Below are 11,434 nucleotides of genomic sequence, written 5' to 3'. Positions count from 1 at the left end.
CAGTACACACACACGTTCTCTCTACCAATGACCAAAACACACACGCATACAGTACACACACACGTTCTCTCTACCATTGACCAAAACACACACGCATACAGTACACACACACGTTCTCTCTACCATTGACCAAAACACACACGCATACAGTACACACACACGTTCTCTCTACCATTGACCAAAACACACATGCAAAAAATGAACAATAACAAACAGAACAGACACAACAAACCCATTCAACACCACACAGCCCCAGCCCATGATAACGCAAGCATGTCTGACATGCTAATGTGTCCTTTCTTTGTGCCTGTCAGACTGGATGAGGAGCAGCAGTATAGGGTGGCTGTGGAGGAGCAGCTAATGGCCGCCCAGGACCGCCTCAAACTGTAAGAGAGTTATCACAGCTTAGTGTCACCTGTCACATGACAGGGGTCATCCTCTGCCTTCCCCTACAGCTCTACACTCACTGACACAGTATGATTCTAATGAGGAATGAGCATGTCAGCTCGCTGCTGTGACTGTCAGGCTCTATAGAGATGCTCTGCTCTTAGATTTGTAGAGGTACTGTGTTGATAATGGGATTATTGGCCTCAAGTCATCGTTTGGCATATTTGTGTTGGAACTTATCGGAGTGCTTTCCTGTATGTGTCAGACAGTATTTACTCAGTATCTCTCTCCTCGCTCACCTGCCGTAGGATCAACCAGGGTGAATGGCAGTCGGCCCATGAAGGGCAGTTCTCTACTTCTGAGACATCTGTCCTCATTGATCCACCAGGAGGCTCTGTCACCCGAGTAAGTACCAACCAACACCCTGGATTATTTACACAGGATACATATCTGAAGATGAAATGTCCATTCACCATTGTCATGTAAGAATGGTCTGTTCCTCCTACTACTACTTACTACTACTACTGCCTCCTGTAACTGTCTATACTTCTCTCTCTCTCCCCCTTGGTCTCTCCCCCTCTCTCCATTTCTCCCTCTCTCCATTTCTCCCTCTCCCTCTCTCTCGCTCTCTCGCTCTCCCCCTCTCTCTCTCCCCCTCTCTCTCTCCCCTCTCTCCATTTCTCCCTCTCTCCATTTCTCCCTCTCTCTCTCTCTTCCCCTCTCTCTCTCTCCCCCTCCCTCTCTTCCCCCTCTCTCTATTTCTCCCTCTCTTTCTCTCTCTCTCTCTCTCTCTCTCGCTCTCTCGCTCTCTCGCTCTCCCCCTCTCTCTCTCCCCCTCTCTCTCTCCCCCTCCATCAGATTCGGGGGAGCAACAGGCCAGGCCTGATGAGAATGCTGCGCGTGTCCTTCTGCTCTCGCCAGCGCACACCCCTGCTGGTGTCCCTCTACCTGCTCACCGTGCACGTGCTGCTACTGCTCTGCCTGGGGGGTTATGTTTAGGGCCCCCTCCACCCCTTAGAGACTGGGAGAGGAGAGAGATGGAGAGATAACAGACATGTGACACAGACCCTCCCTCCCCCTCTCCAAGACCGATATCATATTATTGTTACATTCAATACTGTAGAATAGGAGAGGACTCGTCACACACACACACACACACACACACACACACACGGACCATGCACTTTTGATACAACAAAAAAATTACGGAAGTGTGTCTTAGCCTGTTAACCAAAGTGACGTTTTTTATATACTGGGAGTCAAAAACATCCTCTGCCATCATTGATTTGATTCAATATGTAATATGTTACCGTTAGCCATCAATATGTAATATGTTACCGTTAGCCATCAATATGTAATATGTTACCGTTAGCCATCAATATGTAATATGTTACCGTTAGCCATCAATATGTAATATGTTACCGTTAGCCATCAATATGTAATATGTTACCATTAGCCATCAATATGTAATATGTTACCGTTAGCCATCAATATGTAATATGTTACCGTTAGCCATCAATATGTAATATGTTACCGTTAGCCATCAATATGTAATATGTTACCGTTAGCCATCAATATGTAATATGTTACCGTTAGCATACATGATCAGTCAAATGTTATTGTAGAGGAAATGAGAAGCAGTATTGCACTACCTCAGAACTGTTGTTTGTTAGACTTCTATAAAGGGACGTGGATATTATGCATCTTTAAATGTACCTGGGGGAACTAATATGAAATGACACTATACAGTAGATTTACACGGTGTTTAGTTTTTCAGACCGTTTTATATTAGTGGTGTTTTAGGTGCCTTTAAATGAGGAGAATAAAGGATCACTTCATGTCTGGATGGAGTGAGGGTTAGGATCTGTGGATCTGTTCAGATCTCTCTCCTATGTTCTCACGTACAATGGACACCAACTGAAACGTGTACAACCTGCTATGACCACATTCCCACAAACATCTATTTATTTCATTAGTCTTTTTCCTCTCGTTTTCTCTTTAATTAAAGAGAGAGCACCGTCATTGGCATATTTGACTCCTGTAGTATTTATATGTCGTATGTGCTGGATGTATGTGCTGGATGTATGTGCTCGATGTATGTACTGGATGTATGTACTGGATGTATGTACTGGATGTATGTGCTGGATGTGGGTGATCCAATCAATTACCCAATTTCTGCCATTGTTGCACAGATGAGGGTTTTATTCTATTGATTTTATGGCAGATTCATTTGCCATTCTGGTGTAATGTTGTCCATTCCAAATTAAAATGTGTTGGTGTTTTTTCTGTGACACTACAAATAATGTCCATCCAATCTATGATTCCTATAATTTAGCATTATTTATTGCTTATGCATTCAAACTGCATAATCTACTACAATGAATGGTGAACACAATACTGCTGGGGAAAATAACTAGTCAAAAACGTATTCTTGTTGTCCCACTACACATCTTGTGACTCACTTGTCCTCTGTTAACTTCTATTGTAAATGACCTTGTACTGTGCTGTACAGATTGAAATGTGATGATGATGATGATGATACGTGTTTTTCAGCACAGCACACTGAGAAGTATAGGGCAAGATGGGGACCAGTTAGAATATAACGGGTGGAAAGATGAGACACAAAATGGGAATTACACATGATTTATGACCTTATGAAAACAACTGGTGCAAAGTCAATCTGCTGTCAAATCTCTGTATGATAAGTGTTGGTTACTCTTGGGCTATTTTTTTAAATTAAATATATTGGGAAAACAAATGGATGTTTATTACGGAATGAGAGTGTATTTTAAAAACGAATTAACAAACAGCCCTTGTTTTGACTACAATTGTGTCCAACTTTGATACAGTAGCAAACCCGTAGCTACTTGCATGGAATCGGCCACGCGCGTTATTTCCTATATCAACAGTTTGCGTGACTATCCTCGTTCTGGTTGAGACTTGTGAAAATATACATTTGTGATATTATTGCATCAAATAAATTTGCCCGGCAACGCAAAGGTACGTATAATTACCATGAAATAATGTTTTTGTTTGAATTAAGTATGTATCACGGTGATATTAGAAGTTCTTAACGTGTATCTTTCAGGAAGTTGCAGATAAGTTCTGTACTGATCTCATAGGGTAACGTTATATTGTTTCAAAGCTGAAGGAAGGAAAGGAAAGGAAGGTCTAGCCTACTTGGAAGATATAAATAGTTACTGTGTAAATATTAGCCAACTTATGTTTAGTTTTACTACTATGTTGGGTAAATGCAGACAAAAAGCACGCATCAAACAGGTGACTTTATATAAGCCAGATCCTTTTATAACCGTTATATATTTTTTTTAATATTTTGTATTACCTTGTTACTAAACCAAAATACCAAACGCATGTCCTCAAATTTACAACCTTTAGATATATGCACAAATACCAGACGTTGATAGTATGTGTAGCTGACGGTAACTGACTGCAGTTTGTGTGGTACATGGAGAACGCATCAGGTAGCCGCACTACATTACATTGACATCAGGCTGGACAGCTGTGCCCAGCTGTAAGATACCCACCACTTCCATCAGGTTACTTTGTGTTTTGTTAAACTATTCATGAATGATGATAGTGTGTTATTTTATGATGAGCACTGCAGCTCAGTGCTGTATAAATAACTTCCTTTTTTGTGACCTCAGCAGAATGAGACCATATACTTACCGTTAGCTGTCAGTATTTCCACTGACAAAGGGGAAATGTTAAATGCCTTGGAGCTTATTTGTATTTGCAGGAACAGGTGATTGTCCACAAGGTACATACAGTGTTTACTAAAGCAGTGTTTCTCAACTTGTTTTTACACCAGGGACCAACAAGCTGTGGTCCCTCTTGTGTTTACACAGACACTATGCTTAGACTGACAGTACAAATCTTCTGTTTTGTTTCTCTTCCCGAGATGTGGAAGTCAGTGGTGGGACACAACGTGAGCATAAAGGTTGCAGAGGGGGACGACTGGGAGACCGACCCTGACTTTGAGGTTAGTTACTCGGATGGCGGGAGCGAGGGTCCTTACAGAGCTAGTGTATTTACTAAAGCACTCTCTAATCAATATTTTCTCCCAGTGGAATTAACATTTTGTTTACACTTGGTCCGTAACTGCCTCAGTCCTGCTTTTCCATGACACCTTGGTCTTCAGACTACAGTTAGGTGATGAGAAGGACTTGGGTTCTGTGTTTCAGAATGATGTGTCAGAACAGGAACAGAGATGGGGGGCCAAGACCATTGAGGGGTCTGGTCGAAAAGAACACATCAGGTAACCATTGAACACAGATCACAGTATGATTGGTGTTATGCTGTTGAAGAGCTATGGGGGATGGTTAGCTCAGCTGTGTATTGCAGCTTTACCTCTGTAGAAACAGGAAAAGGAAGTGAAAAACAGTGTGTAGGCTGTCAAGCATTTAGTCTTCCCTAATATGGGTTGGTGACTGAGTAAATCTAAGGGTTAGCCACAGACTAGTGTAACTATGTAGTCCCGGGGTCAGCAGATAATGTAAAATGGGAATAAAGTTATGCAAAAAAGTTCTGATGTGTGTGTGTGTGTGTGTGTGTGTGTATGATCCCTCCATCTCCCCAGTGTATCAGAGCTGAGACAGAAGGTGTCCCAGGAGCATGAGGTGGGGAAGCAGAAGGAGCGAGCGGAGGCTCCCAAGGCCTCTTACGGTTACGGAGGGAAGTTTGGAGTGGAGAAAGACCGCATGGACAAGGTTAGGTTATAACATGTCATCATGTGATGTTCATACACTACATGACCAAAGGTATGTGGACACCTGCTCGTCGAACACCTCATTCCAGAATCATGGGCATTAAAATGGGGTTAGTCCCCTCTTTGCTGCTGTAACAGTCTCCACTCTTCTTGGAATGCTTTCCACTAGATCTTGGAACAATCATGGGGCGGCAGGGTAGCCTAGTGGTTAGAGTGTTGGACTAGGAACCGAAAGGTTGCCAGATCGAATCCCGGGGCTGTTCCTAGGCCGTTATTGAAAATAAGAATTTGTTCTTAACTGACTTGCCTAGTTAAATAAAAAAATTGCTGCAGGGACTTGCTTCCATTCAGACAAAACAGCATTAGTGAGGTTGGGCACTGATATTGGGTGATTAGGCCTGGCTCGCAGTCGGTGTTCCAATTCATCCCAAAGGTATTCGATGGGGTTGAGGTCATGGCTCTGTGCAGGCCAGTCAAGTTCACAGAATCGTCTAGAATGTCATATGCTGCAGTGTTAAGATTTCCCTTCACTGATTTTCCCTAGCCCGAACCATTAAAAACAGCCCCAGACCATTCCTCCTCCACCAAACTTGACAGTTGGCGCGATGCATTGGGGCAGGTAGCGTTCTCCTGGCATCTGCAAACCCAGATTCGTCCGTCAGACTGCCAGATGGTGAAGCGTGATTCATCACTCCAGAGAACGTTTTTCCACTGCTCCAGAGTCTGGTGTAAAGCTTGCCGCCATAACTCTAGCCAACGCTTGGCATGGTGATCTTAGCTTGTGTGCAGTTTCTCGGCCATGGAATCCCATTTCATGAAGCTCCGGATGAACAGTTCTTGTACTGATGTTTGGAACTCTGCGGTCCCATTCTGTGAGATTTTGTGGCTTACCACTTTGCGGCAGAGATGTTGTTGCTCCTAGAAGTTTCCACATTCACTTTAACAGCACTTACAGTTGACCGGGGCAGCTCTAGCAGGGCAGAAATTTAACGGACAAACTTGTTGGAAAGGTGGCATCCTATGATGGTGCCACATTGAAAGTCACTGAGCTCTTCAGTAAGGCCATTCTACTGCCAATGTTTGTCTATGGAGATTGCATGGTTGTGTGCTTGAGTTTGTACACCTTGCAGCAACAGTTGTGGCTGAAATAGCTGAATCCACAAATCTGAAGGGGTGTCCACATACTTTAGTATATATAGTGTATTTAGCTCATAAGGTCTTCAGTCAAGTCCAAATAACGCATGAAGCACAAGGCTTCCTCTAATGCAGTGCTGCTCACCCCAAAACATATGTTGTAAGACAGTACAGTTGTGTGTTCTGACTTATTGCAACTTTTATGGACTTCAACAGTTTATCTAAGATCGTTTCCGGTGTTGATGTATTATATGTGTTTAATTACCCAGGGGGCAGTGGGGCATGGCTACGTGGCGCAGGTGGAGCAGCACTCATCCCAGACCGATGCAAAGAGAGGATTCGGGGGGAAATTTGGAGTGCAGAAAGACCGCGTGGATAAGGTGAGGAAACTATACTCTTACTGACAAAGATATCACAGGATTTGATGAACAGGATGAGGGATCGTCCTGGTGATGAACATTCCTTCTCTCTCCCTGTAGTCTGCCATGGGTTTTGAATACAAGGGTGAGGTGGAGCAGCATACATCTCAGAAAGGTACATCCTTCAGGACGTCTAATACACATACGTTCTGATTTCCAATAAGTTGACTGCATGTTGTTATCCTACCCATCTACTCCTGGCATACCTCTCACCCTGCTTTTATCTTTCAGACTATTCAAAGGGTTTTGGAGGTAAGTATGGGGTGGAGAAGGAGAAAGTGGACAAGGCTGCCTTGGGATACGACTACAAGGGAGAGACCGAGAAGCACCAGTCTCAGAAAGGTTAGAGGGGAACTGTACTGTGGGCTGTTTGTAGGTAGAAACGTTTCATGGTCAATTATTCATATTAGATTTCTTGTTCATATTTGAAACAACCTCATCCCTCACTCTCCCTCACCAGACTATTCAAAGGGTTTTGGAGGGAAGTTTGGGGTGGAGAAGGAGAAAGTGGACAAGGCTGCTTTAGGTTACGACTACAAGGGAGAGACAGAGAAGCATGAGTCACAGAAAGGTCAGTTACTCACAGTTGTAACCAGTTGTGTTTGTGAAGGTCAAGGACCATGTCCACATTAAACTGACCTTTGATCTCCACGTTCAGACTATGCCAAGGGCTTTGGGGGACGCTATGGCGTCCAGACAGACCGCATGGATAAAGTGAGTCTTTCTTGACCCTGAAGGCTCAGGATGACAGTAATTCTTGATGCATTTTACATTGACCTGTACAAACACTCAGGCTATGACGCTTATCCATTGATTGGAATTCTGGTTCCCCATTCGCTCTATAGAGTGCAGTGGCCTTCACAGACATGGAATCCCCTACTTCTGCCTATGAGAAGATAATACCAATGGAGGCATGTAAGTATGCGCTTCATAGTTTCTCATAAACATTTAGTTCACAAGTTCAAAGAGGAAAATATGTTTTTTTCTTTTCCGGTCTGTCTGCAGCAAGTGCAGGTGCAGGCAACCTGAAGGCTCGCTTTGAGAACCTGGCTCGGTCATCAGACGAGGAGAACAGAAAGCGAGCGGAGGAGGAGAGAGCCAGGAGACAGGCTAGAGAGGAGAGAGAGCAGGAGGAGGCACGACGCAGACAACAGGTACTGCAATAAACATGTTACTCCAATAAACATGCACACTGACACAGCAGTATGTATCTCTTGTAGGAACAGAACAGCAGGGAGGAGGAAGCAGAGCAGCATCAGCCTCCACCTGTTGAAGAGCAGAGACCTCCACCTGTTGAAGAGACCAACAGGAAGCCCCAACCACCACAGCTGCCCACTGCCAGGGCAGTGCCTCAGATACCAAGAGATGAGCCAGTGGTAGATATCTCTGATTTAATTCAATACATCTCACTGATGACCTAACAACTGTCATTTCGTCTTCGCCATGTTATAAAATGAATTGCTGAAATTCACACCTAGTCATTTTCTGTGGTCTCGGGAGGAAGAGGAGCCAGTCTATGACCAGCCCCCGTGCCTGCCCCCACGGTCAAGTGACCTGCTGGAGGCGGAGCCACCTCAGGAGCAGACCCCATCAGAACCAGAGCAGGAGGATGAGGGAGAGTATGAGGATATCTCACCAATACCTTTCCCAGAACCTGATCCAGGTCAGTGTGCCACACCCAGTGGGGTAGTGGGGTTTGGTAACCCATTACTGTGTCATATCAAAGACTGACCCTTCCATGTGTTCCCTCTACAGCTTTGGATAATGACTATGAGGACCTGACATGCGGTCAGACCGCAGTGGCCATTTATGACTACCAAGGAGGTAGGTAGCCTACTGTATCAATGACTGCGTTGTGATATCATGTCACAATTCTCATCTATTTCTTAGTCATACTGTGATGTTGTTACTTCCATTGTGGATGAATACAGAAATCAATGCTAAACATTGCTCAACACAGAAGTCTATAAACCCTTTCGGAGACAATGTTAAAATAATGTTATTCTCACACATGAAGAGGCAGATGATGAGATCTCCTTCAACCCGGATGATGTCATCACCAACATAGAGATGGTGGACGAAGGCTGGTGGAAGGGACACTGTCACGGACGCATTGGACTTTTCCCTGCTACATTCGTGAAAATGATGTAGTGAGCGTGCCTATACAGTCTCCAACACAGACATATACCTGAGCCCATAGGACCTGTGGGTCTTTTCACAGGGGAGACATCAGCATATTGATCCTATCGGACAGGTATAGGTAGATTATACCATGGTAGAATCTCAATTGCATACGCCTCTATCCTCACTTTCTCAATACCCATTGGAGAAGGAACCTCTGGCTTTCTCATCCAATGGGCTTTGAGGTGAGGAGGACGCAAGGAGTATACAATTGAGATTCTCCCCATGTTTTCTAATCAATTAATTTGTATCTGGTCAGTAGTCATGACATATCATGGATAGTCATTGTGCTTCATATTGCTCAGGGTGGGGATGCATAAAAGCTGATTGCTAAATGTTCCAGTGAAATTCTCATACACTTACATTTCAAATGATTATGGAAGTCATTTAGCTATGGAATGTTTTGTTTAAAAGCCGCATGTAATCAATAAATTGTCTTAATGTACAGAAACACATTTATTTACTCCAACGTGACAGCCAGATGATATGGACAGTTTGTTACATGTATAATGAATGTCTTTGTAATAATGGGCTAGGCTACAGGAAGAGCAAATCAAAGAGGAATGGAGCTACCAACAACAGCATTATTGGGGTAAAATGTAAAGAATATACCATCTTTTCTTCTGTATACCACAGCAATAAGAAAACATGGCTTTCATTCAAGTGAAGTATGTCAATGCAGTACTATACCATTGTGCCCAAAAATACAACTCTGTTGATTCCTTTCATACATGGGCTTACAGACAATGTGTTGCACAATATAGATAATTTGCCTCATTTCACCATTTAATTTGAACATAAGTTCACAAAGATCATGTATTCAATCTCTGATACATGATATTCAAGGATCATGTGTGTCACAGGTTCTAAGTCAGAAGTCCTTTGGTTTTCTCCAGGCTTACCAGGCAATGCCCTTCTTTTTTTTGTTGGCCTTTCCTCCCGATTTCTTTGTCATGCGTTTGCCTTTCAGTTTCTTGGCCTGTCGTTGGCTCATCCATGTTGGGTACTGTCCGTGCTCGTCCAATTGGGTCGTCTTACTGCGCTTGCTGTCCATGTCCATCTTTCCATCTGAAAAGCAAAAAACAAAAGGTGTCAAAACTCAAGAGATTGGAAACGATACAAAATGTTTGATCTGTGTGTGTGATCTCACCATCGACTTCCTCTGCCTCCATGTCTACATCCACTTTCTTCTCCTTTATCTTCCCAGCTGGCACCACTGTAGCTATGTCCTGAATGTCATTCATGGAGATCTCTCCTGTGCCACCGTGGGCCAAGGCTAGCTTCAGCCGAGCCAGTTCCTTAGGGGCGTTCTTCGCTCTCTTCACAGCACGCATCTTCCGCTTCCATTTGCTTCGCAGACTTTTGGCCATTGTAAGGTTCTGAAAGACAGGGTTACATAATGGAAACACAGATCCACTTGCATAAGACATCTCAACTGGCTTTAACTCTAGTTCAGTGACAGTCTCTGCAGAGCCTAGCCATACATTGCACATGTACACAGCCCATCTGTAAATAGCCACCCAACTACCTCATCCCCATATTTTTGTATTTATTATTATTTCGTCACTATGGCCTATTAATTGCCTTACCTCCCTAATCTGACTACATTTGCACACACTGTATATCTACTTTTCTATTGTGTTCTTGGCTGTACGTTTGTTTATCCCATGTGTAATTCTATTGTTTGTGTCGCACTGCTTTGCTTTATCTTGGCCATGTCATAGTTGTAAATGAGAACTTGTTCTCAACTAGCCTACCTGGTTAAATAAAATAAAACATACGATTGAGTTCTTGGCTCATGTAAACAACACTCATGCCATCAACCACCATCATGCCACGCCAGCAAAGACATTCGTCTAGCCCAAATACCCCTCAATCATAATTCGAGGTTCTTGTATAATTAATCATGATGAATTGCCGTTAAACTGTCCATGATTTTTACTATCCTTGCAAGCCTCCACATAAACAGTCAAGTTAGCTAGCTGGAGTACTTAGCTAGCGTTTAGCTAACGTGGCTAATAGCTACCTTGCTAAAGAAAACGAATTGTTTTAAAACAATCGATCGGCCAATACCATTCGATGTTTTTGTACTTCAATAACTAGTATTCAGTGTATTCAATTTACTCGTATGTATGGTATTGTAAAAAATAAAAGCACGTTAACATACGTAGATGTATTCTCCGTACAGTTGATGCGCAGGCAGTACACACGTGTTTGTATTTTCGACAACCGTAAAGCACGTCAGACGGTCGTTATGTTGGACACATTTGCGACAACTTACGTCCTCTTAATTTACTATCATACTGTGAACTCGTATTTATTTAATCGAAAACCTATAACCAACATATTTACTGTGATACATTATCAGTGGTGGATAACCGACGAACTTCCTCATGCACTTTATTCTCAATTTATCGATACGTATTATCAGCTATTCTGGTGCAGTTCACAGTTCTTTCAGGAGATGGTGAGCTCATTCTATACTGCAAGCCAAAGCCACCTGAGTCTCATTAATGATCATCCAATTATCCACAAATTCACATCTGCTCCAGAACAAATGTGTTGAACCACTTTGACCTCTGTCTGC

The 11,434-nt window shown here is 43.2% G+C and overlaps 3 protein-coding genes across 5 annotated transcripts in view; 2 read left to right on the top strand and 1 right to left on the bottom strand.

The window, feature by feature from the left end:
- Positions 1-3,145, top strand: part of LOC118366372 (golgin subfamily B member 1) — a 27,530-nt gene extending 24,385 nt beyond the window's left edge. For both annotated transcript variants that reach the window (XM_052492413.1, XM_052492412.1), the window contains exons 19-21: positions 315-386; positions 696-792; positions 1,246-3,145. In XM_052492413.1, coding sequence (XP_052348373.1) covers positions 315-386; positions 696-792; positions 1,246-1,386 — 310 coding nt within the window. In that variant the 3' untranslated portion in view covers positions 1,387-3,145. The remainder of the gene's footprint in view (positions 1-314; positions 387-695; positions 793-1,245) is intronic.
- Positions 3,146-3,426: 281 nt separating this feature from the next.
- Positions 3,427-9,302, top strand: LOC118366375 (hematopoietic lineage cell-specific protein). 2 transcript variants are annotated; one of them, XM_052492414.1, is made up of 15 exons: positions 3,430-3,666; positions 4,307-4,387; positions 4,590-4,663; positions 4,985-5,114; positions 6,517-6,627; positions 6,727-6,781; positions 6,898-7,008; positions 7,127-7,237; positions 7,325-7,380; positions 7,512-7,581; positions 7,672-7,820; positions 7,887-8,042; positions 8,167-8,329; positions 8,422-8,490; positions 8,684-9,302. In XM_052492414.1, the coding sequence occupies exons 1-15, from the start codon at positions 3,610-3,612 to the stop codon at positions 8,815-8,817; spliced, it is 1,527 nt and encodes a 508-aa protein (XP_052348374.1). In that variant the 5' UTR covers positions 3,430-3,609; the 3' UTR covers positions 8,818-9,302. The 2 variants fall into 2 exon arrangements, with proteins under 2 accessions (XP_052348375.1, XP_052348374.1); XM_052492415.1 differs by lacking the exon at positions 6,898-7,008 and having other exon boundaries at positions 3,427-3,666.
- On the bottom strand, positions 9,291-11,177 carry LOC118366377 (protein LLP homolog). Its single transcript, XM_035749001.2, has 3 exons — positions 11,015-11,177; positions 9,998-10,226; positions 9,291-9,915 (listed from the first exon to the last, which is right to left on the bottom strand). The coding sequence occupies exons 2-3, from the start codon at positions 10,215-10,217 to the stop codon at positions 9,746-9,748; spliced, it is 390 nt and encodes a 129-aa protein (XP_035604894.1). The 5' UTR covers positions 10,218-10,226; positions 11,015-11,177; the 3' UTR covers positions 9,291-9,745.
- Between the last annotated feature and the right edge of the window lie 257 nt (positions 11,178-11,434).

The sequence above is a fragment of the Oncorhynchus keta genome, chromosome 33, assembly GCF_023373465.1.
Source record: "Oncorhynchus keta strain PuntledgeMale-10-30-2019 chromosome 33, Oket_V2, whole genome shotgun sequence".
NCBI lineage: Eukaryota > Metazoa > Chordata > Actinopteri > Salmoniformes > Salmonidae > Oncorhynchus > Oncorhynchus keta.
Note: the sequence above shows the minus strand (reverse complement) of the source record. Positions and strands in the feature narration are given on the sequence as shown.